The 18,412-nt window shown below is 47.2% G+C and overlaps 1 protein-coding gene across 5 annotated transcripts; it reads left to right on the top strand.

The window, feature by feature from the left end:
* Positions 1–7,344: 7,344 nt before the first annotated feature.
* On the top strand, positions 7,345–17,939 carry MAFG (MAF bZIP transcription factor G). Of its 5 annotated transcripts, none has more exons than XM_074224869.1 (3): positions 7,345–7,432; positions 13,062–13,123; positions 13,244–17,939. In XM_074224869.1, exons 2-3 carry the CDS (start codon positions 13,088–13,090, stop codon positions 13,694–13,696), a joined length of 489 nt encoding a protein of 162 aa, XP_074080970.1. In that variant the 5' UTR covers positions 7,345–7,432; positions 13,062–13,087; the 3' UTR covers positions 13,697–17,939. The 5 variants fall into 5 exon arrangements, with proteins under 5 accessions (XP_074080970.1, XP_074080967.1, XP_074080971.1 ...); XM_074224866.1 differs by lacking the exon at positions 7,345–7,432 and adding an exon at positions 7,916–8,549; XM_074224870.1 differs by lacking the exon at positions 7,345–7,432 and adding an exon at positions 8,440–8,509.
* Positions 17,940–18,412: the final 473 nt, after the last annotated feature.

The following is an 18,412-nucleotide window of genomic DNA, read 5'->3' on the forward strand; positions in this document are numbered from 1 at the left end:
AAAGAGAAAAAACAGTCCCCAGTCTGAAGGAGTTCATGGTCTATGCAAACAACTATGAAGAATATCTATATCAATTTATAATATAATAAAAATATGAATTTATTATATTATGTATAACACCATATTATTACATGTAATATATGATGCTATGTAAATGTATTATATAATCGATAATGTATAAACCATATTAAGATATAACTATAAATGTCAATTTATCCATCCAGAATAAACTGGAGAGAATCTTAGAGGGAAGGCACTAACATCAAATGGGATCTGGAAAGACTTCTTGAAGAAAAGTTCTATTTTTAGCTGATACTTGAAAGAAGCCAGGGCAGCCGGGAGGCTGAGATGAGAAAGGAGAGAGTTCTAGGAATGGGGGAACAGCCAGAGGAAAATCCACAAAGTTGGAAGATGGAATGTCTTATGCAAAGAATAATGATGAGGTCACTGGATCATGGAGGGAAATGTGTAACAAGACTGGAAAGGTAGGAAGGGACCAAATTATGAAGGGTTTTTAAAGTCAGAGTATTTTATATTTGATCCCAGGAGTTTATTGGAAGGGAGGTAGCCTGGTTAGGCATATGCTTTATAAAGATAATTTTGGCAGCTAAGAGGAACACAGACTAGAGTGGGGAGAGACTTGAAGCAGGTAGACCAACAAGCAATCTATTCCAGGCATGAGGGAATGAGGACAAGGAGGCATTATTAAAAATCAACAGGCCTTGGCAACAAATTGGATTTTTGTAGAAGGAAGGGTAAGAGAGAGGAAAATAATTTGAGCCTAGATTGCTAGGAAGATGGTGGTTCCTTTGACAGGAATAATCAAGTCAGGAAAAAGGAAGGTTGAGGGCAGAAAAGATAATAAATTTAGTTTTGGACATACTGAATTCACCATCTATTGAATGTCTGGTTATACATATCTAACAGACAATTGGATATGTGATACTGGAGATCTGGATAAAGATCAGGATCAGATAAATCTTAGAAACATCTACATAGACATGATAATCTAATACAATTCTCAAATACTGGTAAGATCAACAAGTGAAATAGTAAGAGAAGAGGGCCCAGGGCAAATCCTTGGAAGATGCCCAAGGTTAGTAACAGTGACTTGAATGAAGATCTTGCAAAAGGAACTAAGATGATGGACAGGTAGAAAAATAGTGTCATAGAAACCGAGACAGAAGAGAGTCTCTAGGAAAAGAGGGTGATAAATTTTATCAAAGCCTGCAAAGAGGCCAAGAAGGATGACAATTTAGAACAGGGCATTAGATTTGCAATTAAGTGGTCATTGATAACTTTGAGATCAGAAGCCAAACTTCAGAGAGTTAAGAAAAGAGTGAAGGGGCGGCTAGGTGGCGTAGTGGATAAAGCACCGGCCTTGGAGTCAGGAGTACCTGGGTTCAAATCCGGTCTCAGACACTTAATAATTACCTAGCTCTGTGGCCTTGGACAAGCCACTTAACCCCATTTGCCTTGCAAAAAAAAAAAAAAAACACCTAAAAAAAAGAGTGAGAGGAGAGATACCAATTATAAATAAATGACTTTCTCAAGTAATTTAGTCACAACAAGGGGAAAAAAAGATATGATAACTAGTGGGAATGGACTGATCAATGAGGGTTTTTCAAAGATGGAGAAAAATTTGCCCTTGTTTGTTGGCAGTAAGGAAACAATCAGTAGACAGAGATTGAAGATCATCGAGAAGATAGAGAGGGCAATCTACTGAAGAAGATGGGATGGATTTGGGGGTTCACTTGTACATGTGGAGGGCCTTGGCAAGGAAAAAGGGGAAAGTCTTCATGTGAGATGGCTAGAACAGATAGCAGTAGAGTAATTGATGTGATATGAGGAGGAGGGAGCTTTCAGTAAATAGTCTCAATTTTTTTCAGTGAAATATCAGGCAAGGTTCTCAGTTGATTGTTAGGATTTAGAGAGAATCATGGAAAGTTTGAGGAGTCATGAAAAGGTTTAGAAAAGTCACTGTGGTGGCTGGGAGAGTAAATCAGTTTAGGGAGGTTAAGATTACATCACAAATATTATAGTCAGCATAGTTTCACCATTTTCTCCAGCTTAATTCATCAGCATTTGAGTAGGAACAAAGGCAGCAGACAATAAGAATAATTCAGGGTTTGGCAGAGCAAGATCTTCAAGAAGAAAGTTTAGAATTGAACCAATGAGGGCAATTAGGTTGTGCAGTGGACAGAGCACCAGCCCTGGTGTCAGGAGTACCTGAGTTCAAATTTGGCCTCAGACTCGTCATAATTACCTAGCATGTGACCTTGGGCAAGTCACTTAACTCTATTGCCTCGCCAAAAAAACAAAAGAATTGAACCAAGAAGTAAGGATGAGGAAGGGAGGAGATGATGGCCAATGTGGGTCTTACAGTCTGGGAAAGAACTGACAGTTAAGGAACTGGAAGTCACAATAAGGGAGAATAGGGTTTGGGGGAAAGTAGAATGACAAGAGTATGATCAGAAAAAGGAATTTCAGAATTCATAAACAGGGAAGTAGAACAATTGAGGGCAATGACAAGATCAAGTATATAATCATTGTATGTGAAGGATTGTTTTTTTTTTAAGAAGCCTTTATTAGCAGAATTGTATCTTTAGAAAATTGTTGGGGGGGGGCAGAGCCAATATGGTGACAAGAGAGGATCTTGTCTTAGGTGCTCTCTCATAAAACTTACAAACTAAGGACTCTAAATTTTTGAGAGACAGAACCCACAGAGGGACCCAGTTGAGGCAGTTCTCCAACTCAAGGTAACCTGGAAAAGAGCAGAAAGGCTCTGCTCCCCAGAGTTGGAGGGGTGGCCTGCCAGAGTGGAAGAACTTGAGCCTCCTGGAGGCAGCCCCAGGGTTCTGGGAGCTTCAGCTCTCAGCAGCAGGGGGAGTTTCCTGAGCTATGCCCCGGGGATCATCAGGCACAGCTTGGGGGATGGGGGGGACCTCTGCCAGAGGGAGCACGTGAAGCCCAGCCCTCAGGGCACACAGCAAGCAGCGTGGCCACCACAGTCCAGATCCAGGAAACAGAAGCAGGCAGAGCCAGTAAGTAGGAGCCCCCAGGGAATGAGCCCATTGAACCTAGGGAGGGAAGTGAAGAGACAGAGACTGCCAAGCTCTGCCCCTGGAACAGAATGCTGGGGTTCTGACCACATTCAGATCCTGATTGCATTCTAGGCCTATAGAACAGCAGGGGCCCCCCCATCCCAGCCCTGTGGCAGAGGGAGGTGCATATGGTCATTCACAGACCAGGAGGGAGGACAGAGCCTCATACACTGAGATCTTTGTGGGAGTGTCCCAAAAGCTCAGGAAACACCCCCAAAACCAGGCTCAGGCTGGGAAAATGAGCAAGCAGAGAAAAAAGAGGAGCACCATTGAGAAATATTTTGCCTATGAGCCCAAGAAGGATCAAAATACTCAGTCTGAAGATGAGGAAGCACAAGCTCCTGCATCTAAGGACTCCAAGAAAAACAGAAATTGGACTCAGGCTATGACAGAGCTCAAAAAAGACTTTGAAAATCAAATGAGGGAGAAAAATGAAAGATTGGGAAAAGAAATGAGAGAGATGCAGGAAAAACATGAAAATAAAGTCAGCAGCCTAGTCAAGGAAATCCAAAAAAATGCTGAAGAAAATAGCATGCTAAAAACCAGCTTAGGTCAAATGGATAAAACAGTTCAAAAAGTTATTGAGGAGAAGAAGAATGCTTTAAAAAGCAAAAATGGCCAGATGGAAAAAAGAGATAAGAAAGCTCTCTGAGGAGAACAAATCCTTCAGACAAAGAATAGAACTCAGGGAGATTGATGAATTTACGAGAAACCAGGACTCAATACTTCAAAAGCAAAAAATGAAAAATTAGAAGAAAATGTGAAACATCTCATTGAAAAAAACAACTGATATGGAAAACAGACTTAGTAGAGATAATTTAAAAATTATTGGAATACCTGAAAGTCATGATCAGGAAAAGAGCCTTGACATCATTTTCAAAGAATTACTACAGGAAAATTGCCCTGATATCCTAGAAGCAGAGGGCAAAATAGAACTGGAGAGAATCCACCGATCCCTCTGAGAAAGAGATCCCAAAAAACCAACCCCTAGGAATATTACAGCCAAATTCCAGAACTCCCAAGTCAAAGAGAAAATATTACAAGCAGCCAGAAGGACACAGTTCAAATATCATGCAGCTGCAGTCAGGATCACACAGGACTTAGCAGCAACTACATTGGAAGCTCTTAGGGCTTGGAATATAATATACCGGGAGGCAAAAGAGCTTAGAATACAGCCAAGAATCAACTACCCAGCAAGGCTGAATATCCTCTCCCAGGGAAAAAGATGGACTTTCAGTGAACCAGGGGAATTGCAAATGTTCCTGTTGGAATGGCCAGAGCTGAACAGAAGGTTTGATCTTCAGATACAGGACTCAGGTGAAGCATGGAAATTGGAGGAGAGGGGGAAATATGAGGGACTTGATGATGAACTGCATGTATTCCTGCATAGAAAAATGACACTGATAATACTCATATGAACCTTCTCAGTTAATAGAGCAGGTAGAGGGAGCTTTTACATTTGAAGCACAGGAGAAAGCTGAATTTGAAGATAAAATATGGTGTAAAAATGGAGTCAATAGAAAAAAGGGAAATGTAATGGGAGAAAGAAAAAGTAGAGGGGGGACTAGGCCAAGATATTTCATATAATAAGATTTTTCTTTATTACAATGAGCTATTGCAATGATATGGAAGGGGGGAAGGCAAGGGGGAATGAGGGAATCTTTGCTCTCATCAGAGGTGACTAGGAGAGGAAACAGCGTATATACTCAATGGGGTATAGGCATCTGGAGTAAGAAGGTGGGGACAGGGGGAAGAGGGGGATGTGAGTGATGGAGAGGATGGACCATGGGGGGAGAGTGGACAGATATAACACATTTTCTTTTTAACTTCCTGCAAGGGGCTGGGATTGGATGGCCTGTCCAGGATCATAGGGCTGGGTGCATGCTGGGCTTAAGGGGTGGTATGGGGGCTTAGGGCCTCTTGGCCCCAGGACCAGGGATCTGTCTGCTGCACTACTCAGATACCCTATAGCAGAGTCAGAGTGAAAGGAGAGAGAAAATATAGTACGTGGTAGTGGAGAAATATGAAAGGAGGGAGTTGCAATCAGCAATGGCAATGATAGAAAAATATGGAAGTAACTTTTGCCATGGACTTATCATAAAGAATGTGATCCACCCGTGACAGAGTTGTTGGTGTTGGAACAAAGACTCAAGCACATTTTTTATTATTATTATTCTTTGGGGGGGGGTGCAGGGCAAATGGGGCTGGGTGGCCTGCCTGGGTCTGCATAGCAGGGTAATTGTTGGGTGTCTGAGGCCGGATTTGGATCCGGGTGCTCCTGGCTCAAGGGCCAGTGCTGTGTCTGCCACCCAACTGCCCCTACTATTATTACTATTTTATTTTATTTTGGGTCTTTTTTTTTTGGTTTTTGCAGGGCAGTGGGGTTGGGGTGGCTTGCATGTCACACAGCTGGGTGATTGTTGGTTGTATGGGGACAGATATGGGCTTTGGTGCTCCTGGCTCCAGGGCTGGTGGTCTGTCCACTGTGCCACCTGGCCATACCTACAATTATTACTATTATTTTTAAAATTTTAATTTTAATTTTTTCTCTCCCCTTTACTTTATCGCTCAACTGAGTCTATTTTTTGGGGGGAGGGGGTATTTTATTTACTCTTAAACAAGAATATTTTATTGATGTATAAAAACATTATTTGTATAAAATGACAATAAATATTAAATTTTTAAAAAATTAAAAAAAAAGAAAATTGTTGGGGGCGGCTAGGTGTGCAGTGGATAGAGAATCAGCCCTGGAGTCAGGAGTACCTGAGTTCAAATTCTGACCTCAGACATTTAATAATTACCTAGCTGTGTGGCCTTGGGCAAGTCACTTCACCCCATTGCCTTGCAAAAACCTAAAAAAAAAATTGTGAAGCTATTCACTTGGAGCAGGTCAAGAGGAAGAGTGGGTCATAGGAAATGAGTAATTTGCAGAACTGGGAAATTAGGTTATCTGAGATGGTATCAACACTGGAGAAGAGAGAAGAAAGGAAGAAAAAAGGGAGAGAAAAACTATGAGCTAGGTACTGAATTCACTGAAGAAGGAGGCCAAATATAATGGTGATAGCTACCAGAATCTTGACTGGGTAATAAATATGGATTGAATGGCTTTTTTTTTCTTTTTTACAAGGAAATGGGGTTAAGGGACTTGACCAAGGACACACAGCTAGGTAATTATTAAGTGTCTGAGATCAAATTTGAACTCAGAGCCTCCTGACTCCAGGGCTGGTGCACCTACCCACTGTGCCACCTAGCTGCCCTGAATGGCTCCTAACAAAAGAGAGATCACTGAGTGATGGTGGTTGAGAGAGAGCTTGGAGCAATGGGGACAGGAGTATTCTGACTCTGCCATCACCACCGAGTGGGAGCATGGAGATAATATTGTTTTTATTCATTGTTGAGGCAATGCCAGAACATAGCCCTTGAGTGCCTTAGAATATGGGGTGAGAATAAGATCATTAACTAACTACCCAACTTCCGTCTCTTAGCCCTGTATGTGAATATCCAGGGTGCCCCCACACTGGAGGCAGCACAGCTCTGGGGACTCACTTGGCCGGAAGCCTGGTAGTGGCTCCGTGGCTGCCTGGGGTGGGCAATATTCTTTGGGCAGCAACCCCAGGCCCGGGGCCAGGCCCGTCCACAGCATTCGTTCAGCCCTTCATTTTCGCCGGGCCGGGTTAAGTGCGGGACACATGTACTACGAAAGGCAAAAACAGAACAAAACAAGAACCAGAAGTGAGACCACCCATCCTGCCAGGCCCGGAGGGTTCAGACCTCGGGGGAGACCACCTTGCCCGGCACTGGGGCAGGAAGGCCTGGGGGTCGGGAGTGGGGGGGGGGAGGCGCAGAGGAAGCGTCCGGTGGAGGCAGGAAAAGCAGGGGTGCGGGGGGGGCCCGCGGGGCGTGCAGGCGCCCGAGCCCCGCCGCTCCCCTCCCCCGCCCGCCCCGCCCCCACCCCAGCTCGCGCTCTCCTTCCCCTTTAAGCTCCGGGCCGATCGCGTCGCCGCTTCATGAATGGAGCCCACGTGACCAAACATCATGTGACGTCTGTGGAACGGCGGCGGCTGTGGCGGCTGTGGATCCGCGAGCCTGGTCCCGTCCCGGCCTCAGCCCTCGTCCGCCCCGGTCCGGCCCGCCGCGGTCCGGACCCGCGCGGTACCGTGCGGCTCCGCCCCGCCCCGCCCGGCCTCCGCGCAGCCCCGGCCCGGCGCCGCCGCCCAGCCCGCTGTCCTGTCCCGGGTCCTGAGTCTCCGCCCGCCCGCCCGGGCCCGTCCTCCCTCCCTCCCTCCCCCCTGCCCCCCGCCCGGTCCGGGCCTCGGCCCCGCTGTGTGGTGAGTACCGCGCGGGGTGGGGGGCGGGCCCGGGCCCGGGGGGCGGCCGGGGAGCCCTGGCCGGCCGGCGGGGCGGCGGGGTGGAGCCGGGCGCGGCGACCCGGGCGCCGCCCTCGGGGCCGGGGCTGAGCGCGGAGCCCCATCTGGGCCGGCGGGGCCGGCCGCGCCGCGCCCGCGGGGGGCCCCAGCCGGTGCCTCGGGCTGCCCTCGGAGCCGCGCCGCCGGTCCCGGTGGTTCTGGGGGTTGGGATGGCGGCAGGAGCCCGGGGCAGGCGGACCCGCGCGAGCCCTCCCCGGGGGGCGTCCTCCCGAGGCCGGGGCGCGTCCGCACGGGCCCGGGGGGCCGGGCCCCGCGCCTCGGCGGGCCAGGCCGGAGCCCCGGCTGCGGCCGAGAGCGTTGACCGAACAAAGCTGCTGATTCATCAGGTGTCCGTGGCGGCGTCTCCCCGCGTGCTGGGGCCTGCGGAGAAGGCTGGGGCGCGGGGGGCGCGGGCTGAAGCCCCCTCTGGCCGAGCCCGCCACGCGCGCTCCGGAGCTGAGGCCGGAGCCCCACCGAGACTTGCTGACTCATCAGCATGAGGTCACCGCGGCCCGGCCCCGCGCTCCCGGGGATTTGAAGGAGCGGATGACAGCCCAGACTGGGGAAATTTGGAGGGAAAAAAGTGAACCGAGCGCAAGGACGGCTTCAGGGCGTCGTCGTTGTCCTCCACTGTGCTATTTAAGCACCCGAGGTGTTGGAGCTGGAAGGAATCTTAGGGACCATCTCATCCAGCCCCGAAATTTTGATGATGAGGAAATCGAGGCAATCTCTGGGGCAGAGCGAGGACCACTGGAGTGCGGCACTTTGAAAGAGCCCAGGCCAGATGCTAGAGCCTTGAGTTTGTGCTCTTCCCCCCCCCCCGGGTTACTGGGGGACAGCACTTTGCCATCCTTTTTTTTTAAAGTTGACAGAATTCGTCCCAGTTCAGAGATGCCACCCAGTAGTTCAGGGACACGTCCAGAAGAAGATGCCAGGGGACCTTGTCCACATGACTGGTGCAGCAGAGCAGTCTATGTGAAGGAAGAAGTTGTGGGGAGAGTATGTGAAGAGTATATGCAGAACAAAGAGGCAAAAAGTGGTATGGTTGGGTTCTGATGCAGAGCGAAGATGAGAAAGCTAGCTTGCAAGGAGACTTTTCAGCTGTTCTGGGAAATGGCAAATGAAGGTCTTGTCGGGAAGACAGGGTATGCTCAGGGTGGGCAAGTTTTCAGTCTGTAGTCTGTTACTTGAGACCTGGATTGAAAAAAGTTAGTGATGTGGAGCACAGAGGCTTATGCTAGAGCAGAAGGTTATGTAGTCCTCAACAGGAAGACTTGAGAGAACCATGAACCTTAAGCCTATGTAAGGGAGTACTTCCTGACTAGAGCTTTTGAGACTAATATTTGTAGAATTGTAATAGAGATAGGTGCTGACTTCTTTAGAGCCAAGTGTTCAGTGATTTGGGGGATTGAGCATTTAAATTGACCATTGTTTATCATAGACTAATTTGTGGGTATTTCCTGGACACGAATGAATTGATAGCAGGAATACACACTCTGACTTAAGTGTCTGACTAGAGGTCACCAGGAAGACCGTTTTTTTCTTCTCCTCTCCCACCGAACCCTACCCCAAAGAAATACTGCTAACCCACTGACATTGATGTGTAAAATTCTGTCACCAAGAGATTGAGAATTTTAACTCAAGGCATTCTCCTTCTTTTAAAATACATATATACTTGGGAGATTTAACACTTTAAATTTAATCAACCACTTCTACTTAGCTTTTTAGATACTTCCCTGGGCTTAGGTTTTGATCAGGGAAGAAAGCCCTTGTGGATTCTGGGAACTCAATATAGTGTAAATGAATGGCACAGAGGAGATGACAATGGTAGGATTGTATGTGTGTGTGTGTGGGAAGGTAAACCTAAGTAGAGAACTGGAGTACTAAAGTTTTCACAAACTTCTCTTGATTATATTGCTCCCATGGTTTTGAAAATAAGGAAGAATTAGATCTTGACCAAAGCTTTGACCCTTAAGAGTGACAAAGAGTTGATAATCTACCTGACCTAATTTCAGCTGAGGTCCAGCTGGGTGGAAGGACTGTTGATAGGTTCTAGATTAGCTTTTGGCCTCTTCCTTTATTCTTAGCAGGACCTCAGACAAAATTGGTGTTGGTTTTTTCCTTGAATTTGCTGAACAAGTGCAGGCCAGGAGAACCAGAGTTAGAGGGTTGGCTCTCTTTGGAATTGTGAAATGAACCCTGTTTAGCAAACAGTTAAACTTCGATCTAACATTGAAAAATAGAACCCCAGAATGAACCCTCAAATAAAATCTTGGTGAAACCATGACATTCCTCCCTGACCTTTCAGGAAGGAAGTTTTTGTTCTTGCTAGAGTATAAGAGGGTATACCAGGTCCTGTTTGTAGCTCTGGTCAGGAGTCCAGCAAGGAGAAAAGATGAGGGAATCGGTGCTTGATTTGCTTGAAGGACAGAGAAGACACTAGGTATAGTGCAGCTTCTTTCCTGATGCCGACTGTTTCATTTATTGACCATCTGGGTTCTTCCCAGTCCAGGAACTAGGGCTCTGTATCATTTAAACCTTCCTTAAACCTTCCCCAATTATGTATGAAATCATTTGCCTTGCACAAATATCAGGGGGACTTTTTAGAGCTTCTCAAGGGACTGAATCTCTCTTTTTGCCTCTCTCCCCACCCCTGCACAGTGTCCTCTTAAAGAGGGGAGAGAGAGAGAGAAAGAGAGAGAGAGAGAGAGAGAGAGAGAGAGAGAGAGAGAGAGAGAATGAATGTGTGTGTGTTTGTGTGTGTGTGGTGCAGGTTGGAGCTTTTTTTTCTGTCCTGAGTACATTAAACTCCAATTTGAGCATACTCTTCAGCACTCCTATAGACACACAACACACACACACACACACACACACACACACACACACACACACACACACACCCCTTTGATTAGAAGAGGATTGGCTGTACTAGTGCTGAGTTCAGGCCTTCTGTGCTCTGGTGAAATCTGTTGAGGAGGCACTTTCCAGCCGTCACACTCGGCATTTTTCAGTGTGATCTTTCTTCAAGGAGTCATCATTGTGCTGAGCAGTCAGCAGGTCAGAGAAAGAGGGTTTTACTGCTAAGGCTGTCTGAGGAGACCTGTCTTTGGCCTTTTTTGTGGTAGTCACTTAGGTATAGCTTCCAGACTAGTCTTTTTTTCTTTTTCTGTTCTGTCTTTCAAATCACAGGTAAAGTTACTAATGTAATCTCATTGTGTGCAGGGAAAAACCAGAGGCTTTATGTGGATCAATCATGGGGCCAGCATTTCCACAAAAGACCAGTGCTGATTATAGGACCAAAGTTCCTTGGAGCCTAAGATATTTCATGTCTCTGTTAAAGAACCAATTCACCAATATAGGCCTAGGAGTCCTGATTCCACATCTCTCTGTCCTTTGACCTTGTTATGCAACTCCTATCAGTCCTGAGGCAGGCTTCCTGTGTATAACTCCAGGAGCTTTTGTCAGGTTGACAAAAATGTGCCCTTAACCAGGTGTCTTTCTCCAAAGAGCTTTTCTCCCTGACCTAGTTAAGTGGTTCTCTTCTGACCCCCAAAGTGTTTCATTGTAGAAGAAATGCCTGCTTCCAGTCTCTTCCTAAAGTTTCTTTTTGTTTCTCTATGCACACATAACCCAGTCCTTTACAATCAAAACTCCTTCTTTAGACTTAAGGGCTTCCCCTGCCTGATCTGTTATGCCTTAAAATTTAGAATTAAGAAACACATGAAAATGACTATCTATTTTATCCTCTTTCCTCTGCTAAGTCTGAGAAGAGCTGGGATTGATGTAAAGGCTGGGAAGAGGAGGGTAGGTAAAGACTTTTAACTTTGAAGGAACTAAGGACTTGCAAAGGAGTCCGAGATGTTCTGAGAAATGTAGAGGGATATAACAAATGTGAAAATGCTTTAAAAAGGATAAATCTTGATGTAGGTGCAAGGTGTTTGTTAAGACTCAAGGCATGCTGGGGCATGGTAGTAAAAATAAAAGTGTCTAGATTCTCTCTTAGGAGGAAAAAATGTTGAAAAAGGCTGTCAGACGACAGGCACTCTTTGGTGTAAGCTTCTGCTGCCTGGGATCCATTTGCTGTGTTCTTTGGCATGTAGAAAGTTTATTCCCAGCACAAGTCAGGCATAAATGTGCAGCAGATACTATGCCAGAGAGTAAATAGTGACCCAAATGGCACCATCTCACCTCAGTCTTTGGCTAGCTTATGTCCAAGCAGGGCCCCTGAGTGGTTAGTGCTAGGTGGGCCTTGTGAAATACCCTGGTTGCAGTGAAACTGTGTGTGGGAAGTGGGAGCTATAAGATTCTGCAATCCAAAGCCACAGGAGCTGGGCCTATTACCCCATGAACAAATAGGGCCTGGCAGATGGGCCAAGAGGGATCTGCTTGAAGGTATCCTGAGACTGGCAGGCAGTGTGACACAGAACAGAATTATATACTATCTACAGCTCCTTAGGCAAAAGCAACTTTTTAATTCTCTGGGTCCCAATTTCCTCATGTATGAGTAAGTACTAGATGACCTCTGGGTTCCCTGCAAGCTCTGAATCTATGATCTTGTGAGGTCCACCTTCTGTACAAATGCCAGTGGAGTCAGGGGCCATCCTTAAGCCAAACATTGTCCAAAGCTTACTTCTTCAAAGGCCAAAATATAAAACTTTCAATTTCTACTTCCCTGAAAGTCTAACAGAATTTTTTCTGGGCCGTTGACATGGCCTCAAAAGGCAGGCCTTTCTTCTCACCTTCCATGGATTAGAAAAGGTGTTTAGGGTGAGAATTCAGGTGTGCACTCCTTCATTCTGCTGTCAGGCAGGATGTCTTTTGTTGACTGATGTTCTGTTTCCTTACATATGGACCTAGGCTTATGGACTGGGTGCCTCAGGCCTTGCTGGCTGATTGGGCTTTGGGATTGCCAAAGTGGGTGAGGGAGAGCAAAGTGATGTGCTGAGTCAGCATGACTCGCTAGGAACAGCCGTTCTCTGATGCTGCCAAGTTATTTTTAAAGCTCCTGGCTTCCTTCTGGGCTGGCCCCTCCCCATCTCTTTCCTTCTAATCTCTACCTCCACTTCTCTTGTTTTCCTTTTGATCCGTCTCTTCTCACTCCTATACCTTCAACCCTTTCTGGCCCCAGCCCTGATTCCCAAAGGGGAGGAGTAGGAGACCAGCACAATTTTAGAGGAGTCAAACAGGTCTGCTCTGGTGTGGGGACTATCTCCTGCTCAGGTGTATTTAAAACTGGACGTAGGAGTAGTAGTAGTAGGAGTAGGAGTAAGAGTAAGTAGTAGGAGTAGGAGTAGGAGTAGGAGTAGGAGTAGTAGTAGAAAGAAAGTAACCCCCAGCCAGTTAGAGGTAAAGAAAACTTTGGGGTAGGCATAAGAATTTTTAAATATGGAGCAGATCTTAGAAATCATGGTTATATAAATCTAAAATGGATCAGGGAAAGGGGGAACAACTGTGGTTTGATGGGTTCAACTGAGAGTTCAGTTATTCTTTTTTGAGTAGAAGGAAGGGTCATAGAATTATGCTTTAACTCTGCAACTATTCTTCCTTTCAGAGAGCAACTGTTGTGGCTCCCAGGTTATGACGACCCCCAGTAAAGGAAATAAGGCCTTGAAGGTGAGTGGTAGAAGGGTAAGGAACAGAATGTGAGGGAGTACAGCATGTGCTTCATATCTTATGGTGGGGGAAAGAGTACCTGAAGATGATGACTTTACTTTTTTTTTATTATCCCCCTAGGTGAAGAGGGAGCCAGGTGAGAATGGCACCAGCCTGACAGATGAGGAGCTGGTGACAATGTCTGTACGAGAGCTGAACCAGCACCTTCGGGGCCTATCAAAGGAGGAGATCATTCAGCTGAAGCAGCGTCGGCGCACACTTAAAAACCGAGGTTACGCTGCTAGCTGCCGAGTGAAGAGGGTAACCCAGAAGGAAGAGCTGGAGAAGCAAAAGGCAGAGCTGCAGCAAGAGGTGGAGAAGCTAGCCTCTGAGAATGCCAGCATGAAGCTGGAGCTGGACGCCCTCCGCTCCAAGTACGAGGCACTGCAGAACTTTGCGAGGACGGTGGCTCGAAGCCCCGTGACCCCAGCCCGGGGCCCCATCACTGCCAGCATGGGGCCCCTCGTCCCTGGCAAAGTGGCTGCCACCAGTGTCATCACAATAGTGAAGTCGAAAACGGACGCCCGGTCGTAGTGACACGTGTGTGTGTGTGTGTGTGCTCCCCCGGTGGCGGCGGGTATATGTGGGGTGGTTAGGCACAAGGCAATTTCAACAGCCCTGTCCCCACCTCTCTTCCTTCTTCTCTTCTCCCACCTCTTCCCTGCAAAGCACAACCTCCCACCCCGGGGGTGCCGGGCTGAGACCCCTTTGATTTCATCATTATCGTCATGTGTCTTGTGCGTTGGGATTGGTCGGTGCGGCGGTGACATGGGGTGGCCCCCTTCCTTCCTCTGGGTACCAAGGCCATGTGGACATGGAGTCCCACTGTGCCCCTGTTGGCATAGAGAGAGTGTGCTAGGATGCCTTTGTCTCTGGGGAGGGGAGGTTCCGGTTTGAGAGGATGGGACCTGTCCCTTCTTGAGCCCCAGGTTGCCTCCCAGACCTCAGAATGCTGTCCTCACTACCCCTAGTGTCAGGAACTAGGATCCACCTTGGGAACTGTTCACTCTGCAGTGGTTTGTTATACACAAACTCAAGTTGAATAGCTCAGCATTGTGGGGACAGACAGGCCTTGTTCTGAAGGGGAAGGTGCAGAATGTCCTAGTGAGACTGGGAGAGTAAAGTGGTGCTTCCCTGGTTGTGGGGGAGGTGATGGGAGGTCCTGGGGGGGGAGGACGGAGTGTCATGTGGTGGCTGGGAGCCAATAGCCACGGCTTTTGTGCCTGACACGTTGCACTGAACAAGACCAAAATCACTAGTTGTGAGCGTATTTGAAGGGTGTGTACAGTGTGTCTTAGCAATGGGTCCTGTGTCACTGTTTACACAACCTATTTGTGTGGTTAAATGGTCCTTTATTTAAAAAAAAGAGAAAAGTTCCTTTGAAGAAGCTATTAAATTATATAAGTTTAAAGACTAAAGAAGAAAAAGCTGCAGAGTATTTATAAAACTGTCTTTTTAAAAAACAGAATAGGAGGCATATTTGACCATAGAAATGGAAAAGGTTTAAAAAAAAAGTATCCTAGAAACTTTGTTAATTTAAAAAAGAGAGAGGAACTTGGGGGAAAAAATCCTTTGTTGTAAATCCTTTCTTTGAATAATTCTCTGTGGCTGTTGAAGTTTAGTTTTTATAAACACAGAGTTATCAGACATTATTTATAAAACTTAGTTTAAAAAAAAAAAGAAAAAAAAAGCCTAACCACAAAACCGACCAGAAGGCGAGTCCTAACGTTCTTTGATATCTCTTTTGCAATTGTACCAAAAGTGACTTACTCTTTTGCCCTTTCTGCTTCCGTCTCTTTGCCGGTGGCCGTGGTGTCGTCCGTGCCTGGTGAGGTCTTGTGCGGCGGTAGCGTGCTGGTGCTTCTGGTGACCTTTGACATGTGGATGTCACTCTTGTGTCTGTTCTTCCCGTGTTTGTTTTTTGGATTTGTTTCTGCTTTTGCTTTTTTCTGGATTCCTAGCACAGGCTGTCCAGAGCTTCTAATGCAGCACTTATATGGAGGATGCAGGATCTGTGCTTACCCAGTCTTCCCTCTTTCTGCCTCCTGCCCTTCCCAATCCATCCTGAGTCCCCTGTGGCAAAACACCAAAGGCCAGAATAAACACTCTCTAGGGCTGGAAAGTATTTGGCTTTGACTTTGGATGAGATGTGTCATGTTGATGAGATGTAGGGCTGGACCATTCTCATCACTCATGAATAGACACCTTGGCTTTTTTCCTTTATGCCTTGGTCCTATGAAGGCCCATGGCAGAAGAGGTAACTTTAGGGGCTGTCTGCATAGACAGTCATTCTTTCAGCTTCCACATTCTCCTCCCTGTATTTTGGGGCAGGGGTAGACTTTCAGGGACCAAGGAGTTGCCATAGGTATAAGTTTGGGGTATAGGTTAACTGTCTGTCCTGGCTGTCTTCCTCATTATTTCTCTGACATGATGAGAATTGTAATTGGTATCCAATCTGGCCATTACTTTATTCCTAGACTTCAGATAAAGGGGCTAAACATGAAGCTTTAGGCTGAAACCCTCTGGCCAGACATCTGTCAGAACTTGAATCTGGGGCAAGAAGTTATCCCATATTTATCCCAGAACAAGATCAGTGATGGTGAAATACCATCAGTTGTATTTGTATATATTTCCTCCAATTTTGTGGTATGGAGGTGTGTGAAAAAATATATTTTCCTGATCTCTGCCTTCTTTAGGTGGCCCAGTGAGAAGTCTCACCTGATGCCAAACAATCTTTCGTGCTCTGTCTAGTTCTTCCTTCCATCCACTAGCCTCAAGCTGTGCCACTGTGCTCAAACATCTTGGCAGTTTTTTGACCTGAATCCTTCCCCTTCCCTTCTTTGATCTATGTGTCTTCCAGAAATTGGCCGTTTAGCTCTTCAGAGAATTCTCCCTCTTGGAATTGAGCCAAATACCCTATCTTGGCCTCACCAACAGAGGTAACTGTCCCACTATCTTGGCTCAGCAAGCTCTTGTTAGTGATATGCTCAAAATAGCCAAGTATGGGTAGGGTATCTAAGCAGTAACTATGGATTGCTCAGGGCAGTTAGTTCTAACTCTGGCAATACTGGCATCTTTTTCCATTGGGTTGTTTGAGTACTAAGTACTTAGTACTGAGTATTAAGCTAGATCCTTAGGTTCCTCTTGAATGAATGAGGTAAAGGAAGAACCAGTAAAATAAAGTGCAAAGCAAAACCTCTAGCCTTTATTGGCCACTTAAACTAGATTTAGGGTGAAAGGTGGTTCTTGGGAGGGCATTTTATATCTATATAAAGTTGTGGCTAGACTTCTTTGAGATGGAGGTAGGGCCCCTTGCAGGGAAAGAAGGGTTGAATTAGCCCTCTTGGCTAAGTTTACTCAGAAACTTGCACATTATTAGCTGGGCTAGGGAAAAACTCACCAGCTTTGATCCATGTAACTTCTAAGTGTACCTGTGATGGTCTACTTTCTTCCACACTTATTGAACAGCTCACATTTGCTGTCAGCAGGGTCAAAGAATGACTCAAGGCGTAGACCTGACTCAGAGGGACAAGGGCAGAAAATCGCATAGACTCCCAGATTTAGAGGTGGGTAGGACCTCAGGGGTCATCAGATCCAATCTCCCTCATTTTGCAAATGAGGAAACTGAGTTCCAGAGAGGTTAAATAACTTGCCCATGGTCACACAGCTAGTAAGTGCCTGGGGCAGGATTTAAACCCAAGTCTTCCTGATTCTAAGTCTAGCATTCCTTCCATTACATTATGCCAGGTCAGGGCAGGGATTGACTCCCCACCCCACCCCTTTTTTATTGCCATTGCCAGTTTTATCCTCAGCTGTAGGGCTGTACCTGAATATTCTCTGGACCTCTCAGCTTGGGCACTGAGGAAGGACCTGATGGGGCAGGGAGAAAGATATGTGCAGAACCAGGAACTGAGCTCTGTAAGACTGGATTTTTAATCCCCATTGAGGGAAGAAGAGGTTTCTTCTGCATGTTCAAGCCCAAACCAGAATCCTTGTCTCCTGTCTAGTGCTGCTGTTTCTGAAGTTGTGACATATCAAGATATCCAGGCTTCCTTTCTTTTGACACATTTGGGGAAACCTTTTCCCCAGATTGAGGGGAGTTTGTCTACTCCCATCCCAACCAGGCCTGAGGGGTCACCACCCTGTTTTCATGGGTGCGCCTCGTCCTTTACCTTGGTTTCTCTAGAATAGATATTGTGTCCATGTGTAGGTGTTTTGTGTTTTCCTGGTCTTCATTTGTTCAAGTTTCTTGCTGTGAGAGTGTTGTGTTCCTTTTCTTTCTAATTTGAATTTTCTTGACAAGGAATCAAGGGCTTCTGCTGGGGCCAATTCTTCCAGACTCAAACTTGCAAAGTTAATGCCATGATGTATATTTCTCTAATAGTCCTAACCCTGCTCTAAACCCTTCTCAGCCCACTTTAGGGGATTCAAAGCAAGCCTCTGAATTAATCTGTGAGATGAAGAATAGGTTCACTCTTGAATGAAGGGCCCTGGCTCCAGAACAGATACACTCCAAGGGCCTCCGGCTGCTGCTATTCCAGGGGATGTGTTGTCATTTGTGTAGAAATGTGACCTGTACGTGTGACGTGTGGTGCTTCCTGGAGTCTTAGATTCTTCCCATTCCCTCACCTCCAAATGTATTGTCATGACCGTTAGTTTTCAGTTTAGCTCTCATTACTCCTCATTCACGAGTCGGGGATGTCTGTCAGTAGTTTGCTTAAGTTTCCCCATGCTGCGCCGTGTAGTTTGCTGGCCCCGGGGGGCCGGGGGCCGGGGGCCGGGGGCTCCCCGGGGCGGCCGGGCCGGGGCTCGGCCCAGCCCGGCTTCCGCCCCGGGACTTGTGCAGTTACTTTTAGACTGTGGTTTGCAGGAGGGAACTGACACATTAACGACTTTCCTCCGCAGAAGCCGCCGAATGATGGTTTATGGCTTCTCCTTCCCTTCCTGGCAGTTTCCAGCGGGTTGGGAGCCGGGGCTGGAGGCCACAGCCGAGACCCGGCGCAGAGGGGCCCAGAGGAGAGCCCGAGTGGGGAGGGGGCGGCTCGTGGCCCCGAGAAGCCTTCCAGCTGCCCTTCCCTCGCGCGGCGCCCGGGGCCTGCTCGTCCGTGTGTGCCCGTCCCTGGATCCCCGCTCCATCTGCGCAGCAGCCGCGGCCAGCCCAGCCCCGGGGAGACCGGGTCGGGGCGGCCGGGGACGGTGGGAGTGCCCGGGGAAGCCTTGCCCCCGGTGGGCGCCCCCCTCCGTGCCCTC

The sequence above is a fragment of the Macrotis lagotis genome, chromosome 2, assembly GCF_037893015.1.
Source record: "Macrotis lagotis isolate mMagLag1 chromosome 2, bilby.v1.9.chrom.fasta, whole genome shotgun sequence".
Classification (NCBI taxonomy): Eukaryota; Metazoa; Chordata; class Mammalia; order Peramelemorphia; family Peramelidae; genus Macrotis; species Macrotis lagotis.